The sequence below is a fragment of the Centropristis striata genome, chromosome 5 (genome assembly GCF_030273125.1).
Source record: "Centropristis striata isolate RG_2023a ecotype Rhode Island chromosome 5, C.striata_1.0, whole genome shotgun sequence".
Lineage (NCBI taxonomy): Eukaryota > Metazoa > Chordata > Actinopteri > Perciformes > Serranidae > Centropristis > Centropristis striata.
The window spans coordinates 38,221,877-38,245,130 of record NC_081521.1 but is presented as its reverse complement, the minus strand read 5'-3'; the positions used below and the strand labels follow the sequence as shown (position 1 = coordinate 38,245,130).

Here is a 23,254-nt window from a genome sequence, read left to right as displayed (position 1 = left end):
TAACAGTGTTACACACAGTAACAGTGTTATTAGAGTTTAGTTGATGAAATTTAAATACAAAATAGGATGAAATAAAATTTAAAAAACATCCCTTAAAAATGTTAAAATCATAAATTAACATCTCAAAAAATGATTTGATGAATAAGTGGTTCATTTCTATATTTTTCCCAATTAATTTCAAATTTTCTCACAGCCAGAGTAATCCATAATTTTAATTCATTTTTATGAATCTGGTCATCAGTCAATGGCGGCATATCTCCTTTAAGCATACTTCAGCTGTCATACATTAACTTTAAGCCACATGTGATAGTATATAATACACTCACACTATAGATATCATTTGTTTTTAACTATATATGAAGGACTTTTTTGTCAAGTCAAGTCAAGTGAAACTTTATTTATAGAGCACATTTAAAACAACCGGGGTTGACCAAAGTGCACAGTGCAACAATAGAATAAAATAAATTAAAAATATAATAAAATAAATAAAAAATTTAAATAAAATTTTGTTTTTGCAAGATGTCCACTTAAACTTGATTAAAAGCCAGGGAGAAAAAGTGTGTTTTAAAGGAGGATTTAAAAACTTTTTGGTCATCAGACTTCTGGATAAATATAAGATATTAAAGAAAAAAGCTGAGCAAACTAAAGCAGCAGATCTGGGACGTCCTTTGTCTGCCAAACAGCATCGGAAAAACACTGATTTTTATCGTGAAACTACTTTATTTGGCGTTTTTACTGGTTTTAATCACCAGGTCGGTTTGTTTTGGAGAGGAGGTACTTCTGTAATTTCCCAGCTTGGGATAAATAAAGTATATCTATCTATCTATCTAGGTGACCTCTGTGGATAATTTGGCTCCAAGTAAAAACCTCCTGAACTATTAAGACTGAAGGCAATTGTGCTGAAGACAGAAACTCCAATGATCCCTCACTACCTCACATCAACTCCATATTTGCTTATTGTTTTGATTGAGAAACCCAGAGCAGCAGAAAATGACATATTGTGCATTTTATAATGCAATATTGCATTTCTAATTCCTCATTTGTTTATTTAATATTGAACATTTTGGAGCTTCAGGAAACTGTGCCAACAGTCTGGCACAACTAATACAATTAGACAGAAAAAATCTTTTGTTCTATCCACTCTGGTGTTGGAGAGCACATTTAACACAGTTAGAGAAGTTCAGCAAAGACAAGGTGACCCAAAAGGGTGATTCTCATTCCCAAATGAGACCAATTTATGATTCTTAAAAAGGTCAACATTTCCTGAGAGAAGGACATGCTGTTTAAAGCCCCAGGCTTTAAAAAAAAAAAAAAATCCTCCAGTGATTTCAGGAAGCCAGGTGGTCTGTAAGCCGTGTTTAAAGATAGAAAAATTGCCAGCTCCCTGCTTTAGAAAAAGATCAGTCAGGGCTAAGGACGGTGCAAGTGTGAAAGACTAAAAGACAGCAGGAAGATTAAACCTTGAGAAGAACTTCAGAGGCTTCAGTGCAGAATTAAACTGGGTGTTGACGACTCCAGGTGAGAGGGAGAGAGGCAGATCAATGGGGGAATGCTCTACTCTCAGGTTATGTAAAGTAGATTAAAGATTATTCATGCAAGTATACTGAAATTAGACGGATACACTGCAAAAAAAGAAAAGTTGGGTGAACTCAAAATTTCAAGGCAACAAACTTCGATAAAATTTTAAGTTGGACAATAAAACTAAATATTTTAAGTTTTGTTTTTGAGTTTGCTCAACTCTGAATTCAGATTTTTGTCAACTCAACTGTAAGTTGTACTAACTTATAATTTAACATTGTAATAACTTTTAATCCTTACTTCTGCTAACTTCTGCAATGTGCTGAATTGGCACGATTGTAACGCCGCTATGAAATGTCAGCTAATGTTGCAACCACAATTTTGAGTTAGCATCGATACGCTAATGGCTACTCTTGTAGCTGTAACAAGCAGCGCCGCTAGCATCAGTTAGCCGCTAGCATCAGTTAGCAGCTAGCATCAGTTAGCCGCTAGCTTTCGCTAATGACCTAATTTCACAACAAAGAAATAAGAGTTATCAGAACTATTGTCCCTTGTTGTGAACCCCAACTTAAAGATATAAGTAACAACAACTCACCAACTTGTTTTTGAGCAGACAACTGGCTTCCTTTGTTGTGCTAACTTACATTATTGCCCTAAATGTCAATAATTTATATTTCCAAGTGTTACCAACTTAAATCACTGTTTTAGGCCAAAAAATACAAGTTGGCTTTTTTGCAGTGTACAGCTGCTTATACAGCTGGAAGATAAGTCCAAGAGCATGAAACATCTATTTTGGTATTCATTCATGGAAAACTCCTAGCTTTGTAATGCTATTCATAACAATTAAACATTGTTGCTCAGCAGGATAAAATCTTCTCTCTGGACACCAAAAAGTCTAATCAACACACTGTAATTACAAGAAATAAACAACCAACACTGAGCTTCATTCGGCAGGACATTAACATGAACAGCAGTGAGTGTTGTTAGGGGAATCATTTCTCCCCATACAAGGAAAGGCCAAAGTCACCTGTGACACTTCCAACTATGTACAGGGTGAGCACAAAACTATGGAAAAACCAGATGAACTGTAAGTAACCTCATCACTTTTGTAATCGCTGAAAGAAAAGTGGTTCGTATTAGACTCCATGAAGATTAGCTACCCGCTGTATATAATGTATTCTATTCATTTCTCTGTGGGCCGGGTTCAGCTTGTGGCTGCTGTTGTCATATTATTTTAAGGTAGATGCCCTTGATCTAATAATTTTGTCTGTGGAAAAAGAGATTTAAACATCGGTTTCACCCTGGGAAAACATTTAATCTTTCCAGGCAGACAGAAAACCTCTTTGTGATCATGAAAATGCCTTTGAAGAAACACCATGCTGCTGGCATTTCATAGGAACACTATGTGGCCAAATTAAGGAGTAATCACAGAGTCACAGACACATTGCTGAGATGACAAATGTGGCTTTGTTTGCACATTGTGCCATGTAAATCAAGATGGCATTGCCAGCAACAGAGGTAACTCATTAAAGTGAATGTTAATGAGCAGTTATAAAACACTTTAATACACACTTTTACAAAGCAACACAAGACCACAGATTTGTCAAGTCATGCTTTCAGGATCACGTACAAGATAATCGCAATTTAATTTTGCATGTCATTTCTTATTTACACATGCAGAGTGGCTTCACATACTGTCAGGAGGGTCACAGGTCCAAAGACTTATTCAGTATAGAGTTGAATCCTGGCATCGCTGCGTAATGACTAAGATTATTATGACTTTTTTTCCCTCTTTTGTGCTGTAAAGAGCTTATTTTCCAATGCATTAACAAAACCCTAAAGCAGGGGTGTCAAACTCTGGCCCGTGGGCCAAATTTGGCCCGCAGTGTAATTTTATTTGGCCCGCAAGGCAATACCAAATTATTATATAATTATTGTACTATAAAAGCTGACCCGCCGGTATTATACGGCACATTTACCGCTAATACTAGATTTATTATTGCTATTTTATTTTTAAATGTATTAACCTGTTGAAAAACTATATTTTGATGTTTAAATCAGAAGGATGCAAATAGAAAAGAGGTATACGATTTTTATTTAATTTTTATTTAATAAATTAATGGCATTGATGTGTTTTTTATTTGAAATTTGATTTTGCATGTCTGCACTATTTAGTTATATATTGTATGTTTATAAGCGTTGCTGGTTCCATATTTAATGTTAAAGCAAAACATGTTTGGTATATATTAAAAGGTTTATTTGTTCAATGTTGGCCCGCGATTTTATTCAAGTTTTACATTTTGGCCCATTGTGTATTTGAGTTTGACACCCCTGCCCTAAAGTATTGTGATGTGCAGATAATCAGAAAATTGGAATGGATGTTACATTTTGAGGTGTTTAAGTTAGTTCACTTTGTCTGAAAAGCCTGAAAAAGAATGCAAGATGGGCTTTTTAATTAGTGTTTACTCTCATCTCTTGATCTGCATGATACGGTGAATGTCACAGTCAGTGATTTATGATTGTTTTTGTAGACATTAATGAAATGGTTCATGTTTTTCCTTAATTTTGGAGTTCTTTCTACAGTATATAGATTATTGCAACACTCTGGATCTGGCTTGTATACATTTGTGGTGCCTTATAAGCCCATTAAAGGTGGGCTTCTTCAACTGTGGTTTATGTTTTCTGGCCAAACACGTCGTGATCAGCGAAATCAAATCTAGTTTTGTGTTTGGATGAGATGCAAACAACAACAACAACAACAACAACAACAGGTGTAATGCATGACTGGCCTGATGGAGGAGGAGAGAGTTTTCATCTTGACACATAAAACGGCCGTCTCATTTCCAACATGCCCGCTAGCTCAGCCTACCAGCTGGGTCCCTCATTCTCTCCTCCATCAGTCCTCATTACGGACACAAGCACCAGAGCCAACTCATAGTGGCGTCGCACACTATGGGCTCCATAAACTTGTCAGCCTGGCAGCAGCATCCCATTGCTCACTGAGACGCTGCTCCACTCTGGCCGGGCATCAGCTGCTCCTCAGGCAGCCGGCCCGCTGACTGGAAGTGAGAGGCCACGACAGCGGCCTCCTGAGATGGAGACGGACTGTCTGAGAGGGTAAAAGTGCAGCGCAAACCTGAATCAACACGCAGCCGGGTGGAGAGACTTCAAAGTTCCCATCAAGGTTATAATAGTTTTGGATTTTTCATTAGTTTTAATTTCGTTGTGAATTTTTGTTTTCAAATTCAGTTCGTTTTAGTTAGTTTTTAGAGTGAGTTTGCTAGTTTTAGTGTAGTTTTTATTTATTGAAAATGCTTAGTTTTTATTAGTTTTAGTGTTAGTTTTAGTTTCTTTCTAATGGGTATGTGCCTTCATTTCCTTTGGTTTATCCATTTTAGCCCCAATAAGGTTATTAACTCTTACAGTTCGGGGTGTTTTGTATTTTGGTTGGAGTGTAGACATCCCAGTCTCAGTAAACATATTCACCATGTGTTCCTGCATGTTGAAATAGAAACACTGAATTATGTATGAAAAAAGTTGACAAAGACGAAAACTAAGGACATTTTAACTATAATTTTAGTTAGTTTTGTAACCGCACAATACAGTTTCAGTTAGTTATCGTTTTTGAAAAAACTCTTATTTTTATTTCAGTTAACGAAAATGTTTTTTCAATTTTAGTTTTCGTTATTTTGTTAGTTTTCGTTAACTATAATAACCTTGGTTCCCATGAACAAAACATTTGACAGCACTGATCAAACTGTCAGGTTGAATGCACGTGTAAATCTAGCAAACTTTAATGAATGTTCTGCCTGAGAAGCTGGGAGGAAAGGCTCCGTCAAGTGGAGACTATTTTGAATTTTATAAAGCTTGTGATGTAATGTGCGATATTGAATTATGTGCTGAATTTACCCAGAATAAAACGTTCCTGTAATAAAATCTCGCAGCTGCTGAAAAACAAGTCAGACATTTAATAACGCAGGAGGGGTCGTTCCAGGATTTCAGCTAATTGAACTTCAGACGAAGCTAATGGGATCATCTCCCAGCTAATGGAGGATGGCGTCAATTGGATTAATGCACAAAGACACAAACTGGAGTTAAGTAGGAGTAAGACGGTGAAAGACAAGAGAGAAAATAATCATTTAAGTGAGGAAAGACGTGAAGAAAGTAAAGGGATACAACAGTCAAGAGCATTAAGGTCAATCAGGGCATTAGGGCTGGGCGATATATCAACATAAAAGATATATCGATATATTTTTAAATGTGATATGGAATTAGACCATATCGTATATATCGATAAAGTTCAGATTTTCACTGTGATCCTTTCTCCAGGCAAGCTGCACATTTTATTTAAGATATTTTTTTTATTTAACCCTTTGATGCACAACATATTGACCCCCTTCTAATGCACAACATGGGTCATTGCACAACATTTTTGACCAATGTTGTGCATTAGAAGGGTAGTGACACAAAAAGAGATTTTATTAAAAAATGAATAAAGGAAAACATAAAATTAGGATGTATGATTGATGTATTAGGATTATGATGATCAAAAACAAACTAACTGAGGAAAACCTGGAATACTGAATGATGAAAATAATTTATTGCAAAGATATAGAACATTAAAACTCTATCGGGTCACTTTAGACCCATGTTGTGCATCAAAGGGTTAAATGTGTACTTTATGGAGCTTTGATTTTAAAAGGTACTCCTGTTGTTATACAGGTTTTATGTTCACTTAAATAAACGGTTTCATTAAAACTACTTGTGACATGTCATATTTATGGTTATGGACTATTATGGACTTCCATATGGTTATGGACTTTGACTGAACATTTGCTCTCACTTTGCGATAAAAAATAAAACATTTGCAATATTCAGCCTAAATATATTGGGATATGACTTTTGGTCCATATCGCCCAGCCCTACTGGGCATAATGTAAAGGAAGTGAGGAGCTCACCATGTAGTGCAGGTCGTCGAAACCATTCAGGAGGAGTTTGCTCTCGTACTGCGGCAGCCCCACGTGCTCCAGCCAGTCGCCCACGGGCTGGTCCAGCAGCCGGCCTGCAGCACCTGCTGACAGGGGAAAGCGCTTCAGGAGGGAGAAACCTTTGAGCCGGTAGCAGCGGCACTCTGAGGAGGAGACGTGGCATTGCCACATCATTCTCGGCCAGCAGAGCCGAGCGCACCAGCAGCAGGAAGGCGGTGGAGACAGTGTCCTCTGTGGACAGGGCGTCAGCTCCCGCAGGGCAGCGGGGGCTGAACCACAGTCACCCAAGATGGCTTTAAGCACCCCTGATCTCAGGGGTAAGGAGGCGATAAAGGGAAAGAAGCTGGTGGTCGACCAGCTGATGCTAACAAAGATTCTACCTCTGACAGTCAGCTAGGAACATTCAAAAAACACATTTAACATCAACAGACTTTACTTTACTGTGACAAAACAGTTCATATCCAGCTTGGAAAAAACTCAAAATGTCTCGTGTCAGGAGGTAGCATTTTCTGTCCAAAAATAAAAGTTTTCAGCTCAATAATTTAAGGTCCAGTTTTGACAGAGGGGTCAGAGGTAAAGTTATGTTTCAGCAACGCAAAAAAGTTCTTTGGAAACTTATAGTCAAGAAGAAACAGGCTCTCCTCTGATTCACAGACCCAATATACTCAGCATGTAATTCACCATGCACAGTCCAGACAGGAATCTACCTGAGAGCATGACAGCATTCATATAGAAAGCGGCAGGACAAGCAGGAACCTGCGAGGCGGCTGTCACTAGCTGAGATCGATTGAGGAAAAAAGCGACACTGACGGCTGTCGGCAGTCTGAGCCAGAGGAGGCTAACCTGTACAAGGACAGCTCTGCCTCGTCCCTCTACATGGCACAATCTAACTCACTTTCAAAGCAAAAAAGACATTTTCTACACATTGTCTACAGCTATGACACACTTAAATTACCTTTAACTCGTCTGCAGGTCAACCACAGTTAAAAGTTAACAGAGCAAATCATTTTTCTGCTGATAGACAGAGTTACATATCACCGAAATTTGTTTTACCTTTTACAGCACAACACATTAAGAAAGCTGACAACTTCCAAAACTGAAATTTAAATTCATGCGTAAAATGCACATTTTAAAGCTTCTTTTCCCCTCGTCAGTGCTGTCAATCATCTATTCAACCTGCTGCGAAACCACTCCTGTTTTGGAGAAGATTCCGACGTCATAAATCCCATTTTGGTCACTCCAGATGCTCGGAAATGTGTCACAAAAAAAAAAAAATCCAGTCGAGGATCCAATCAGCTACTTCAAAGAGCACTTAAGTAATAGCTGGCCTCAGAATCAACTCCTCTGCAGACAGGGAGGAAACTGTCTCTGCTCAGTCTGAGATGTGGTGAAGTCCACTTCTAGAAAAAACCCTGCGTAGTCCACTCTGGGCTGAGGAGCAGACCACCTAATCCTACACATGCCGAGGTGGCGTCCCTCTATTGTCCTGGTCCTGTTGTGCTGCCTGCAATCCCTCTCTCCTCCCTTACTCCCTCTCTCTCTCTCTCTCTCTCTCTCCCCTCAGTGCATATGCTTCCCCACTCCTCCCTCCCTCCCTCCCCACTCTCTCTCTCTCTCTCAAACACTGCAGGTGGCTGCTCCGTCAGTGCGAGCTTCCGTTTCAGCTCCAGAACCCCCACCCCTCATTACTTGCAGTTGCTCTTGTATATGAGTCTTTTTCTTTTCTCACACTCCTCCAACATCTCTCTCTCTCACTCTGATGTGGAAGTAAATCAGTCAAGAGCTGAAAAGTACAAGAAACTGCAGGAGCGGAGGCAATCAGCTCGAGACATCACTGCTCTCCACTCAACACGGAGGGGAGGCAAACACTGGACTGAATCAGAGAGTGTGGGGTGGGGGTGGGGTGCATCAAACAGAGAGCCTCTTCTCCAGCGAGTCCCTTGATGGGCTCCTGACAGCCTCTTCCATTGAGACGGAGCCGTGGATGGCGGCTCTCTAAGACCGAGGCTCCCATATAACGAGGGGCGTATTCAGATAGAGCCAGTGATGGGGCACTAACTACTTCACTGCAGTGGTCTCAGCTTTCCTCATGTCTACAAAGCAAAATGAGCTCATCCTCTGACATGCGTACTGGTTAATATTTAAACAGCTCACTCCAGTGCAGGGCACAACAAACACAAGGGGCTAATATATGAAGAACTTTTGTGCAAATCTGCTGCACGGCTTGCTAAATATATTAAAATGTGGCTGAGGCAAAGTGTGAACTGCAGGTGAATGATGAATGATGTGAAAGCTGAAGGGAAGGAGTCAATTGTGACCGCCTCAGTCCCTGGGCGCCATCCATCAAGCCAGACGACAGGCTTTTGAGAAGAATAACAGGAGAGCAGGTACAGAATCTTTAACACAAACACGTAATTCTACAGGGTGAAGAGCTAAATCTAATAAAATGTGATGCATTTTATGCAGTGCTGCTTCGAAATTAAAAAGAAATCCTTTCTATTCTCTTTTCGAAAGTGCTGTCCTACCTTTCTCTGTTCCTGCTAATGTCGATTCCTCTCCTCATCTGTTTCTATTAAAACAGACCAACTGTCTGCCTGCATTACACTTTTGTACCCAATCCTCTGTTGCTAACTGAATAGCAATTTTGTTCGGATGCCTCCTTCATTGACCGTTATTTCCCTTGAGGACACTGATTATAAAGCCAATCCGAGCAGGTATAGTGTGTAGTACAAGACCAATAAACCTTTTTCTGTGACAGTAAACGCATCAAATACTTAAAAAAGGCTGAATAAAGCCCACTAAAATGTCAAATGGGTCATTTAGGGTTTTAACATTCAAACCTGGAGGGCTCCAAGTAAGATTCACAGGAGATAAATAATGCAACAGAGGTGGAATTTATTAGAGAAAAACATAAAAAATCATCACTAAAAGCTTATGAAGTTGACTCTTTATCCCCTCAAACTTTCAGCTTTCATCTTTGATTCATTTCTGAAAAACACTTAATATTTTCAGACTCAGCATTATAGCATTAAAGGGGCATGATGATCATACTCTACCTGGTGTAGCATATTGCTGATCTCTGGAAAAATCGATGCCGGCACCAATCAGTGTCATGATCTTCTCGATCTGAGGACAAGAAGAGGAAGAGAGAGATGAGAAGCTGGAGGAGCCATCGTAGTTCAGCCCACACCTCTCACCAGCAACAAAACAGAGAAATGCCCCATGCTTTAAACACTAAACCACCAAATGTTACAGTCACCCTGCAAAAGCAAATGACAGTGTTAAGGGTCCGTTTAGCCAGAGAGAAATCATTCACAGTAGTTTTATGGAGACACATAAATAAAGATTTTGAAGGGTATCTTAATAAGTAACTGCACCATGGTTGACTGCCTTTATATCTCATTTATAGCCTCAGTGTTACAGTCATGTCTACTGGCTCCTCTTGACAGCAGGTAGCTGCGTCTCATCTGCTGCCTGCAGCCAAAACAATAGGGATTTGCACAAACGTACCTGTCCGACAATCTGATGGAAATTATCACAAAGCAAAAGATTTGAGGCAGAAATGAAGAGAAAGTCTATGAAAACGATACGGAAACAATATCAGATGATTCATGTTTTTCATCTTTTTGTAAAGCTATGAGAGAAAAACTATCTGTGTCATAATGTTTGCTCACTGACACTTCTATCACCTGAACTGAATGAAAAGCAAAGAAAATGTTAAATGCACAGAAAGCAAGGGAAGAAAGAGCAACAATGAAATTGAAAAGACACCCAAGATTTCCATGTTTCTTTGCAACAATTCCATGCATTTCTGCAGAATGCATGTGTACATTTCTGGAGTGTTTTCTCCCAGCATAGTCACCTGATATCCACATGTCATATACAATAAGAACATTTCCTTGAAATGCATTTATAAGGGCAGTGAAGCAGCAGAGAGCCATTGAGCTGCAATTTTACACCTGTCACAGCATAGAAACATGGCTCTCCTTTCAACCAATCCACAGTATGCATGGACATTGGGAGCACAGAAAATGAAACAACAGACAGTGCTGCCGTCACACCTGTTAGGTGCTGTCACTCCAAGAGAGAATAGCAATCTTTATTTGGAAAATATTTAATCTGAGGGGACTGTCTTGGCTGCAGCTCTAAAAGCCCAGAGACAGGTTAACTGCCCCCATTAGTATAATTATATCAGGCAATAAAGTGCCACCAGGAGACGAAAGTCTACATTTGTGAGGCTCTCGTCATCAGTCTGTTCGTGGATGTTTAGTACTGAATGGCATCTAATAGGAAGAGAAATGGCACAGACAGAAATCTAACTTTGAAGGATTTAAATGCCGTCAGACTGAACAGTTAATAATGAGTTAGAGCTTCTAGACGTGCTTAGAAGGAGAAATGAATAATCACTGAGATCATGTCATTCTGAAAGAGTTCATGGAAACCTGAAAAGGATCTCATCTACCTCTACAAAGAATGCCCCAGAAGAGGACAGAGACAAACCCCAAAAACAGGACCAGGAGATATTTAGAAGATAGACGTCTTACGCTGTCAAAGGAATTAGATCTTCGCTGTTTTGTGGTGGGAGAAGCCGTCGGTGTCTGCTAAAAGAAAACTCAAGGTTTTGTTTCGCCATTTTTCCCCGTGCACCAGCTGTGGCGAGTGGATTTTAACCATCCTGTTTTATACAAAGATCCCCTACATAGAAAGTATTAAAGTCGACACACTTGCCGAGTGAAAGTTGTACGTTTAGTGCATGAGCAATGAGTTTGTAATGATTAAATCACAGAATGATTGTTTAGACTTGTACTACAGCTAGAGTGCCAAAGTAAGGTTTAAATAATGACAGTAAATGGGATGATGTCCAAATGTATACACACACACACACACACACACACACACACACACAAACACACACACACACACACACACACACACACACACACACACGTTTGTTTTTACATGTTTTATCTTCATGTACATATATATTTTTTAAATTTAATAAATTTTTTATTTTTTTATTTTATAGTGAATATTTTGGCTATATTATTTACTATTTTTAATATATATATTGCTTCCATTTAATTTCATTTTTTTTCTTATTTTTTCCCTCTTCTTTTGAAGAAGATGTTGTTTTTTTGGGAGGGATTTTTTTTTTTTTTTTTTATAAATGGTTTTCTTTTGTCTGTTTGTTAAAAATGAGCAAAATTTCAATAAATATACTTTTTAAAATCATTGAAGAATGCATCAGCCGTCGTAGAACCTGACGATCCCACTCTGGTATATTGTACTGCATACTGCAGCGCACTGTTTCACACTACTTCCTCTGTTATTTTCATATCCTACATTAATCCTCAGCACCTCGGAGGAAAATCTTACATCTCAGGAAAGGATGAAAAAAGAGCTGTGAGACGAAGGGCAAGGGGTGGATCACATTATTTTAGTTATCCATCTGCCTGATGTTATTCCTCCATACTGTTGATTAGAATACAGAACATTGACCAGATGGTAGATTAGTCACACAAGCTTGACAAATAACCTCCATCTATCAGCACCACATGTTCCCTACATCAGTCATTAAACAGGAACGTTGATGGTGAATTGGCAGCTCCTCTCCTACCTGAGCAAAGACTCGGATGAGTCAGCAAAAATAAGTAGCCACTGTTGTGTCTCAGCATGAGTCAGGGGTTTTATCTTGCTTCACCAAACAGAAAATATTCTTCACAAACTTTTTTATCAGCCTCAATATTAGCATTTCCTATTTCAGATGCAGTAAATCACATATAAAGCAGACACACTAGATGTCTTGTTTCATGTAGTTTCTTTCCTCGTTTCCATTTATTTGTAAACTCTCAGTTTCTTAAATCCAGGTAGATGTAGGATAAACAGCTGAGGGGCTTGGGAATTGATTTTATAGATACCAATGGCATTATTGATCCTGCTTATCGGTATGATTCTTTAGAGATTTCCTTATTGATTCCTGATCAATTTACTGTGTCTAAAAAAGGCTTCGACATCATTGAACTGTTTAATTGTCTCTTTCTGTCTGAAACTGAACACAGTGTAGATAAAATCCAAGAATATTTGTAAGCAAACTGGTGTTTCCACCCCAACTTGAAATTATCATTTTACAGATATAAGCACCACTGTTCTTTCCTCATGAAATGAAGCCAGCTTAGTTTCTTCTCAAACAACAAAGTATCCAGCAGCGTAACTTTTTAACTGGAACTGACTCAATTCAAATCCATATTACTACTTTAAGAATATTACTAAAAAAAATGCATTTGCAGAGAGTTAGGTTAGAAGATCCCAACAGATTTTAAAATGTAAAACTAAGGCCCCGTTCACACGAGGACGGTCTCAACAGAAGACGCAAAAGTGTGTGAAATTGGATTGTATGCAGCCAGGCGGCATCACTTAAAGCGATAAGAGCATCTTTGGGCATGTAGAAGTTTTCACGCCACACATTTTCATCAGCTACTCCTTCCACAAAGTTCTCCACTATCACTAGATCTCCCAGGTCTCGTTCACAGCCGTCTGGCTCGCCTCCGACCAATTGCTGCATCCAGAATGTGATGGAGGTAATTCCAGATCCTTCTCTGGTCACTAATACTATCGGTACATATCCTGTACATTTGGTGGAAAGACTCCTGTAAGTTTATTAGAGCTGCCAGAGCAGCTTGAAGGTCCCACCATGGAAATAATCCCACGTTTGTTTATTTTCCTGTACTGGAGCATGTATGTGACGTAAACACATACGTGACGTGAGCAGATCAGATCAGAGTTTTGTGTCTTGTCAGTGTAGACGACACGCTACGGAGGAGAGGATTTAACTTTTCCACTTTGGAAGGTGGTTTCAGATTTTTGCGTCTTTAAGCCCCCAAAACGGCGTCACCGTCTAAACGAAAGGCACTTCCGATAAAATATTTTGTTGTTTATACCCGCGAGCGTCCTCGTGTGAACGGGGCCTAATCTGTGAAAACTGAGTCTTGTTTCCGTCCACCTGACGAATGTAAGTCTATTTCGGCTCTGGTTTTGGTCTCCTCCAACCTGTGAGGGAAACATCTGGCTCTTTAGCTTCTAAATGCTCCACTACATCCAGCAGCTAGTCACCAACTGTGTCTGTTTGGTGCTGAGCAGGTGCAACGTGTTTCTGTTGCTCCCATAATAATCTAAATTATTGAGCCTCAGCAGGACAAAGCCAATTAGAAAGCTGCTGATGAACAGTAGCATTAATCAGGGGTCTAATATGCTAAAATCACAGACACACACCCACACACACACACTGAAGTGTTGTAGCTCCTGTGATAATGAGGATGGGGCAGTGCTCTTGTCTCATAAAGTGACTGAGGTCGGTACTAAAGGGAGGATAATGCTCCTGTCAGTGGCATCACTTCTCAGCAACGAGCAGAAGGAGGGCTATAAGAAGCTGTGGCCTCGCTATGGCGTGCTATTCAACTGCAAAGGTTTTTTCTTTAAGTCTCGGGGGACAAGATGTGTACTTTTAACCACATTGCTGCTTCTGCAGCGACCTCAGGGTCTTTCTGAACGCCTCGAGCGTCTAAAACTGTTCTGTGACTGGTTGCATTTTAAACACAGCAGCGCTGCCGAGGCATTTTCAGTTAAACACAAGTATGGATGCAAGAAGAAAAACACACACAGCTGCATTCAGTCCTGGTGTATCAGCTTCACTTGTCCTGTATAATAGAAAAGGGAACACTAGCTGCTCCAATGAGATTTAAAAGCAGCTACCGTGAAAGGCAGGTGTGATATAGTGTTGGAGCTGGGTAAATATATCCTTATCAGGAGACACAGCCCAGTGATTTCCTCAAGGTAAAACACATCAACAACAACGAAAAGCCTCGGAATTTCATGGACCAGGACTAAGAGGCTCAGTGCCATGAGAATTAATAGAGGAGAGGGAGAGGAATGTGTTTTTGTGCTGCGGGATGGAATCAATACAGAGACCTGAAATGGAGAGCGGTCTATTGTGAGCAGGACTCGCTACGAGCTGGGAGATACAATGAGGAGGGTCAGAAGTCAGCGGCGAAGGTGGAGGTCAACAGCTGAAGAGCCAGCAGTGATGGGAGATGGTCAGGAGATTAAAGACACATGAGCCCATTTATCATGCTTCTCACAGCAGGGCTACCATGACGGAGCAGAAGAGCTTGGCTGCTATTTTGCCCGTGATTTGAAAAAGTGTTTTTCCAATATCGGCCTTGAGAATCTGAAGCAACTAAAGCGCGCGGGGGGGGGGCTAAAGGACGCCTGGCAGAGCTTGTTCAGGGTGAAACAAAAGGCTGCAGCAGAGAGAGTGTGCCCGGACCACCGGCCTCAAATTGGCAAGCTGGCAACAAAACAAGGGTTGGATGAAAACTATGGACGAGTGAATGGCATCAAGGGGAACACACGCACACCAGCGGCTAAAGCAGGTGCCAACAGCTCAATGCCAATGGGACAAAGCTCTGTCAGCAGTCCCATCAACATCATCCTGAAATAGCCCAAAGTCATGCTAGTGTTTTTAGGCACATGTCCTCTCAACCAACCTGGTCTCACAGGAATCCGTGAAATAGCCACGGATTTCGCTTAACTCAAAATCCGTGGAATAGCCACGGAATCGCTCAAATTTCCGTGAAACTGACACGGAATAGCCATCATCCCATGGCTATTGGTTTGTTCCAAGTCACGTGACTTTCAAGGTTCCGGCGGTCAGAATAAAAAACATGGCGGACAGTTCTCTCATTTTTAGTGAAAAATCAATATTTTGACTTAGTTTCTGCATAAAAATGGATTTTGATCACATTTCTAGCGAGAAATATATGTTTTATTTTCTAAATCTTCACTCAGTGAATGTACATAATCACTTTGTATGTTGGAATAGCCACGGGATATGACTGTCATTAACTTGCATTGTAGCGAAATCCGTGTCAGTTTCACGGAAATTTGAGCGATTCCGTGGCTATTCCACGGATTTTGAGTTAAGCGAAATCCGTGGTTATTTCACGGACTCCTGTGAGACCATGTTGTCTCAACACAACTTCACAAACTTTGCAAACTCATCCCTAAAGGATGCAGAAATACATATCTTCCAATGAGTTGAAATCCTTTGTAGAAGTGAGAAGAGAGAGGACACCCCGTGTCTCCAATGACGAGACTGGAGGAACACTCAGTAGTGGCTGCATGTCTCAGCTCCCCGTGGTTCTCCTGTGTTCTCCCCCTGGTGGGGATTAAAGAATAGATTCCTCCTGCTGGTTGCACCGGGCCGTGACACACAGCCACAGTTTGGTTTGATCTCAGCAGGTCAAACACACAATGAGACTCCTCCGCAACAAACAGCAAAGGCTGCTTTTAACTACCAAAATAAAAGCTACATCAAATCCGCAATGGGTTCATGAACGTGGCAATGCAAAAGGTAAAAAAAAAAAAAATAACAAAGAGATGCTGCCTGAAATGCCCGTAGATTTTATAAATACCACAGAGGATTAACTTTTAAAAGAGCACACTTAAAAGTAAGAGGACAACATGAGGGAGAGGCTTTTCTCTCATTCCATTGTGCTGTATTTAGCAATGAGCGCATACCAATCGAACAGGCTTTACAAGAAATATAATATCCAAAGAAATGCTAGAAAGCATCAATTATATTCCCATTCAATTCAATCATGGCAGGTAGACAAGATTAATGAGCCTCCAGTGGAGCTGCTGCCTGTAAGGGAATCAATACTCACAAAAGCTGGTTTCATAGTGGCTACTGGATCTGTGGAGTGTGAATCGAAAATGACGTTAAAAGTGAAATGAGGCTGTGGATGTCGGCCCTCTCCGTCTGTCTCTGTCTTACAGCTCTCTGTCTCCCTTTCTCTCCTCCCATCTGTGGAGCTCAGTTTGCTGGCCCACACAATGTGCCCCCTGGATTGTCATCTTCAGTCTGATCCCGAGGACCAAGACCGACCCGCATTAGCATGCGCTTTACACACCAGCACACACCCCGAACGTAGAGCACAAAACACACACGCACACACACACACACACACACTCAGAGCTCCTTAAATGGAGAGATGCATAGGCCAAGACCTCATGCAAGTCAAATCTCCTTGTCTTGAAACCAGAGGCAGTGTATCCAAGGGTGTGTGTATCATGTGGAGAAAAGAAGGGGGGGTGAAAGAGTGAGACAGACAGATATAGAAAGGAAAGGAAGGAGGGTGGGAGAAGGGGAATATTTAGCAAACCAGATTAAAAGAAGAGAAAGATGTTTTTAAAGGGGCGTGAGTGTGTCTCAGGGGGCGGGTCTGGAAGTGTCCTGGGACCTCTCGCCCAAATTCTGTCACACAGCTCAGTAGAGTATTCCAGAGCAGCCAGTCGTGACCGGCAACATGGCTGCCATTTTGCAGAAAAAGCAACAGTGAAGAAAACACTGTAGATGGAGCAATATGGGCAGAGAGAGAGAGAGAAAGACGGGTGTGTTTCATTTTTCCGGGACACTCCCAACATCATTAAAGAGAGTGCAGGCTAGGTTACGCCCAATCAAACTTTAACTACTTTTCCCCACACACTCCTCTCATTTGCTATGCACTTTACATCGGCAGTGTGAATATTTCCATTTCAAGCAAACGCAGGCTTATTCCCTGAAAGGAAAAGGGAGAAGAAAGATTTTGCTTTCAGCACAGAACTCCCAGGCATCTGAATTACTATTCAAGTGAGAAGAAACAGACCTCAGAGTTCATTAACATTAACTAAGGCTCCGAAATTGGACAAAAGAAATCACCCTTTCAAAAGTAATACCAACAGGCTGCAAAGCGAGGCTTCTAATAAACATCTCATTACTACCAACTGCATCAAAAGTGCCTGATCTCATTTGGGAAATACTGTAAAAAAAGAAGAAAAAAAGCTGAATCATGCAATCATTCAGTGCTATTAGAAAAGGTGGAGTTACTGCTGCATCTGCTTCCTCATGGCATCCTATTTGAGGCTTTTATTTTGCACTAAGGGTTTGTTCATTATGAATTCACCCTTGCTGCATGGCATGAATGTGAGATCTATTGGTGGAGCTGACAGGCTGCTTCTCACACAGATATTGTGGATACGTGGTCCGTCACAGAGCTTGACAAGGAGCCTGCACATGAGGTCCAGCAGAGGCAGGATTCATGGTCAGCAGGCTCCTCTGGGGGAGAAACATATTTTATTCTATGAAGAGCAAAATCATACATTTTCAAGGTCAACTGCATTGTTAGTATTACCCCAAAACAATTTCTTATAGCTGCTGACAGAGTGGAGAGTAAACACAATGCAGTCCATGCTAGGAATGAATAATTAAGGATGAGTTGTGATGCTCGATGCCAGCAGCCTACTTTAGGATTTCAAATAAGCTTTTAGGCATTTAGATGAACTTAAAGCTGGCCAGTTCACTCACTAACACACACTGGTATGGAGCATACACTGTAAAAAATGTTTGTTTAAATGACAGTAAAAAACTGTCAAATTGCATCAGAAATAGGTCGTAAAATTAAACATTGTACATCACCGTAGTAGATACTTTTAATTACTGTAAATCAAAGAATAGTATAAAACTTTAAATTCTACCGCCATAAACTGTAGAAAACACACAGTTTTGCTGTAAAAAATATACAATTTTCATGTAAAGTTAATGGAGAAATACCATGATGAAACAATTATCCTAAAAGTAATGGGATTATTCTGTATAAATTACAGTTTTTGCTGATATTTACATTCACATACGCTCATTGTATTTTTTACGGTAATGTTCTGGCAACCACAGCTGCCGGTATTTTACCGTAAATTAAACAGATTTTTTTTTTTACAGTGTACCATAAATGAGGCCATTGCCTGAAGTGTATCTCTTTCTCACTGATAAGATCTCTTCTTCGGTTAGAAGCCAATAATACAACCTGTTTTCCTGCCACATGGGAGGCCATGTTGAGCAAGAGGACAGCGATACCGTCTGCTCCAGTACAGCCTATTTTATTTTACCACCAGATCAATTCTCAAGTTCAGTTTATACAGTTCAGAAGCAGTGGTAGAAGACAACAGGACAGCTACACTTCACTGCTGCTGGCTGCTGAGGGCATCGGGGGGAAGAGCAGCAATCTCCAATAACCAAGTAATGTCATGGCTGCCTTAATCCTGTCACGCTCTGAGACCGCATCGCTGCGACGCAGTCTGAGGAGGTGAGGTGTTCGTTAAACTGGATAATTAGAGAGTACAGTGCCCTGCCTGTGACTACAAAGTTTGAATGGGGGAATTAAAAGAGTCAAGAACACAAAATGTTCCCTCTTACTGACCTTATTTCCCAACTGGACCACAATGTTCTGTGAAGGGACGACAGCGTTTCAGGTTCAGTGTCAGTACTGTCCTCCATGTGTCTGTGACAGCATTACAAGTGAACTTTGGACTTTTAAACGAAGCAATAAGTCATAAATAATATTGAATTAAATGGAATGGAAGATGGATAGCTGAAGTCTTTGGGGTTTGTTCCATTTACTTAACCCATTGAAGCCTGAAAAGCGGATACTTCGTTTTGTAGTATTTGTATAAGCTCTCAAATACTTTTTGAATTTCATTTCTATCTGCTACAGAGGCTGAAAAATCTATTATTTAGAAGGAAGAGTTGACACTTCTGTTGAATTTCCAGAAAAACTTCAGGTTTTAGGGGCTGATTTTAAAATCGCCCAGAGGTTTTACAGGCGTTTCAGGCCTCAATGGGTTAAACATCTAAGAATCTTTTTAGTGTGTTTGTGTTTTATATTGTTTTTTATGGCATTTTTTATGTAAGTGTATGGTTGCATATGTTAATATTTAGGTATGCAGTCGAAAACATCAACAGTCTAATAAACGTGTAAACTTGTGTAAAAAGATAAACATATAGTTTTATAGAATGATGATATCACTTTTTCTGAAAAATCATGGATAGATATATTTAATAATAAATATTAAAGACAATTCTTCTTTCCTCAGGTTGTTAACAGTTCAAATGAAACTTTGCTGAAACTCAATTTTAAAACAAGACCATATTGCAGAAATATTGTATCGTTGTGTGTCAGCCATTTACTAATAAGAAAAAGCAGTAAAGAAGTGCCAAAACAATGTTTGAGGTAATTTGAGGACAGTGTCATCATTATACAGTTTGTCCACCAGAGAGCACTGACATGTTGGTGTTATTACTGTACATTGTCTTTCTTAGTTTGTTTCTTTGTAATAATAATAAAAATATATATTTTAAGGGATCTGTATCAAGAATACTCGTTTGTTAAAAAACAGCAACAACTACAGTACTATACTACTACTACTTCACTGTTATAATATACTAATATTACTGCACAATGTCGTAAACAGATATCTTAAACCTCCAAATACCGATATCAGTATTGGCCAGAATTGGCTGGGCTATCATTTGTGACATCTGTTGACTACATAATTAATCACAAAATTAAAGATTGATATATAAATCAATAATTAAAAGTATAAAAATCTGTATAAAATACATAATTGCAGATCTAAATACTATATAAAAAACATAATACAGACTATAAACGGTACATTTCTGCTGTGGCTGAACCCATACTGGATTTTTAAGGCTGATATGATATTGATATAATGAAAAATTGTTGAATTTTAAAATCTTTACACAACCCATAAATAGCTATTGATATGACTTCCTTAAATTACTATTATCATGTTTATTATTATTATTATTATTTTTTTTTTTTTTAATCAAATATGATCAAGAAATGTACTGGGCAGGACATTTTATAGCTGAAAAATAAACTGATTTTTTTTTTGCTGTGTTTTTGTTTTTGTTTTTTTCTTTTTCTTCTCTTTCTTTTCCTTAATGAAAGAATTCATTGAATAAGCAAACAATTAAAAATGAATATCTTATTTACTTATTTATTTATTCTTTTGGCATTGCCTCTTGTAAAAAATGCATAAATGTGGCAGGATGAATTGAATATGTGATGAAGCTGTTAATATTTGTAATTTCATAACCTGCAATAAAGTAATAAAAAAAAACAAAAAAAAACTGATATATATCAACCTGTTTGATTTATCCAATAAAATGAGCACATAAGTCAAAGTACAGTATTGTTTTGTGCTGCACACTAATGGAAGCCACTGACTGCACAGAGAAACGGGCTGAAGGTCAGTTTTTGTGGGCAACTTTTGTCAAATACTAGCTTCAATTAACCGCGAGTGTTTCCTTGGCAGACTCTGACAAAACAATAAACTAAAATTATGATGTTGATGTTTGCGAACGTCTGGCAATGCTGAAGTAGAGCAAGACGTTATGGTGCTCACACCTATAAAAGCCCAAAGACAAGGTTACACTGACTGTACACAAGAATGAGTGAGTAATGCTGCCGAGGTGTTGTGCTTCTATTTGCCTTCCAGAACGCTGCCGCCAGAGTCCTCACAAACACCAGGAAACTGGACCATATTACACCGGTCCTTGAATCACTACACTGGCTTCCTGTGAGTCAGAGGATAGATTTTAAAATCTAACTGCTGGTCTACAAAGCTCTGAATGGTCTCGGACCAAATGACATGCTTGATCTGCTCCCTCTCTATGAAGCATCCAGACCCCTTAGGTCATCTGGAACTGGCTTGTTGCGTGTCCCAAAAACAAGAACTAAGCAGGTGAGGCAGCTTTCAGTTATTCTGCTCCTCACCTGTGGAACAAACTACCTGTAGATCAGGTCAGCTCCTTTAAATCAGGACTAAAAACACTATTGTTTACTGCAGCGTACTCTTAACTTTAACACTTATCTGCTCTACTCTACTGCCCTTACTTTTTAACTACACAATGTTTGACTTGTGCTTTTTATTATTTTATCTCTTTTTTTATCCTGCTGTATCTTCCCTGTTTTAACCCATTGAAGCCTGGAAAGTGTTTGCGTCGTTTTGTAGTATTTGTATAAGCTCTCAAATACTTTTTGAATTTCATTTCTATCTGCTACAGAGGCTGAAAAATCTATTATTTAGTAGAAGAGTTGACACTTTTTTTTCCAGAATTTTTCCAGAATTTCCAGAAAATTAGAGGCTTATTTTAAAATCGCCCAGTGGTTTTTCAGGCCTCAATAGGTTAATTGACTGTTTTTACTGTTTTCAATTGTGTCTTGCTGTTTTTAATGTGTATGTAAAGCACTTTGAATTACCTTGTGTTGAATTGTGCTATACAAATAAACTTGCCTTGCCTTCAGGCTAGAAAAGTGTTTTGGACTTTGACGAGTTGCTGTGAGAGGCCCTGTGTACTGGCCCCTTTCCATCCCAGTGTTGACGGGAACATTTCCAGACAGAACAAACATCGGGTCAATTTGCCTTCATGCATAAATGCCCCTCAAAGACCTCCTCCTAAACTCCAGCACCCTCGCTTTGGGCTGGTATGACAGTTGTCACCCTGAGTGCAGTGAGCAGCATTAACACAACATCTGGCACGGTTTATGTTTGCACATAACTGAAAATAAATAATAAAGTTGCACTTTCATAGTAGAGATGTGTAAATGAGCTCATTAGAGAAAAGATCTGACAATAGTGTGTAGCGACGAGGTCATAAACATTATACTGCGGAGCAAAATGCTGCAACAATAATACATTATTCAGGTTTTGTTGTGTGCTGTGTAGTCCCAAACACAGTTCAGAGGAGGCAAAACAAGAGTGTGAGAAGCTAGAAAACCTCAACAGTGTAATAACTGTATCACTGGTGCCCACTGAAAACACATCAAATCTTTGTAGAGATATTTTCTATTTCATTCAATTGGCCCGTACAGACTGACAACATCCACAAATCAGGCTCGCTCTGCCAGCATCAATACTGGAGAGGTTATTGAGGCGATCAAAGAAGTGGACAACTCTAACCACCCGCAGAGAAACCGCTACCGGGAGCAGCCAGGATATCGACCTCGGAGCCGCCATTATCTCAGCTCAGTGGGGCCGCTCTGACAGGGTCGTGTAAAGGAACACTAGGCAGCAATACGATCTCCTCGCCGTGGAGAGGAGCATTAGCGGTGCTATCTGAGCCCGTGATTTGCTCTAGATGTTCCAGCCTCATGAATGCAATGTGTAAGTGGACAGGGTTTTTCCCGCATAGTGAACTATGAGACAGCCTCATACTGGAACTATCAGTGTACATCCGTTTACACCTCGGAAATGTAAGGAAGTAGTTTTATATTAAATCAACTATTTCCGCCACTTTATCGGATACAAACAAGAGCTAGACCGATTTATCTGCGAATCAAATTTCCGCTAATATTTGATATGAAAACTTTGGTTCTAATTTAGATGGTCATATGGTCAGTAATTCCGAACATAGAACTGATGTTTATTTAGTTCTTTTATTTATTCTTTATTTTCTGTTTTTATTACTAGAATTAGTTGTCAATGTTGTACAAACACATTGTTTGTATGATGAAAAATATTTTTAAACATTCTTGCATTTTTTTAAATTACTATTGCATAGTCATATCACTGCACAATCTGAATAGAAAAGGTTGATTTTCAGTGTAGCTCAAAAATGCATATTAACAATTTCCTATTTTTCCCTTTTAAAAAGACATCTGTAGAACATGATATCGAATAATTATTGTACTTCTGAGAACACAGCCACAATACTAGAAAAAGTGTTGTTGTTTTTAATTAGGAAGTAAAATAATCTTTTTATTTAAAAGGATGCCGTCATAAAAGTGTTTTTTATATTATATTAATATATAGATTATATTAACCATGTCATGTGCTGCTTTAGAACAGGT

General features: G+C 39.5%; 1 protein-coding gene across 4 annotated transcripts in view; it reads right to left on the bottom strand.

Annotated features, from left to right (window-relative positions):
- LOC131971890 (ankyrin repeat and SAM domain-containing protein 1A-like) overlaps positions 1-23,254 on the bottom strand; it is a 97,553-nt gene that overhangs the window by 26,273 nt on the left and 48,026 nt on the right. Inside the window, exons 15-17 of one of the 4 annotated variants that reach the window (XM_059333554.1) lie at positions 11,051-11,107; positions 9,563-9,632; positions 6,477-6,592 (exon numbers count right to left, since the gene is read on the bottom strand). In XM_059333554.1, the coding sequence (XP_059189537.1) occupies positions 6,477-6,592; positions 9,563-9,632; positions 11,051-11,107 (243 nt within the window). The remainder of the gene's footprint in view (positions 1-6,476; positions 6,593-9,562; positions 9,633-11,050; positions 11,108-23,254) is intronic. The other 3 variants (XM_059333553.1, XM_059333551.1, XM_059333552.1) reach the window with 3 other exon arrangements.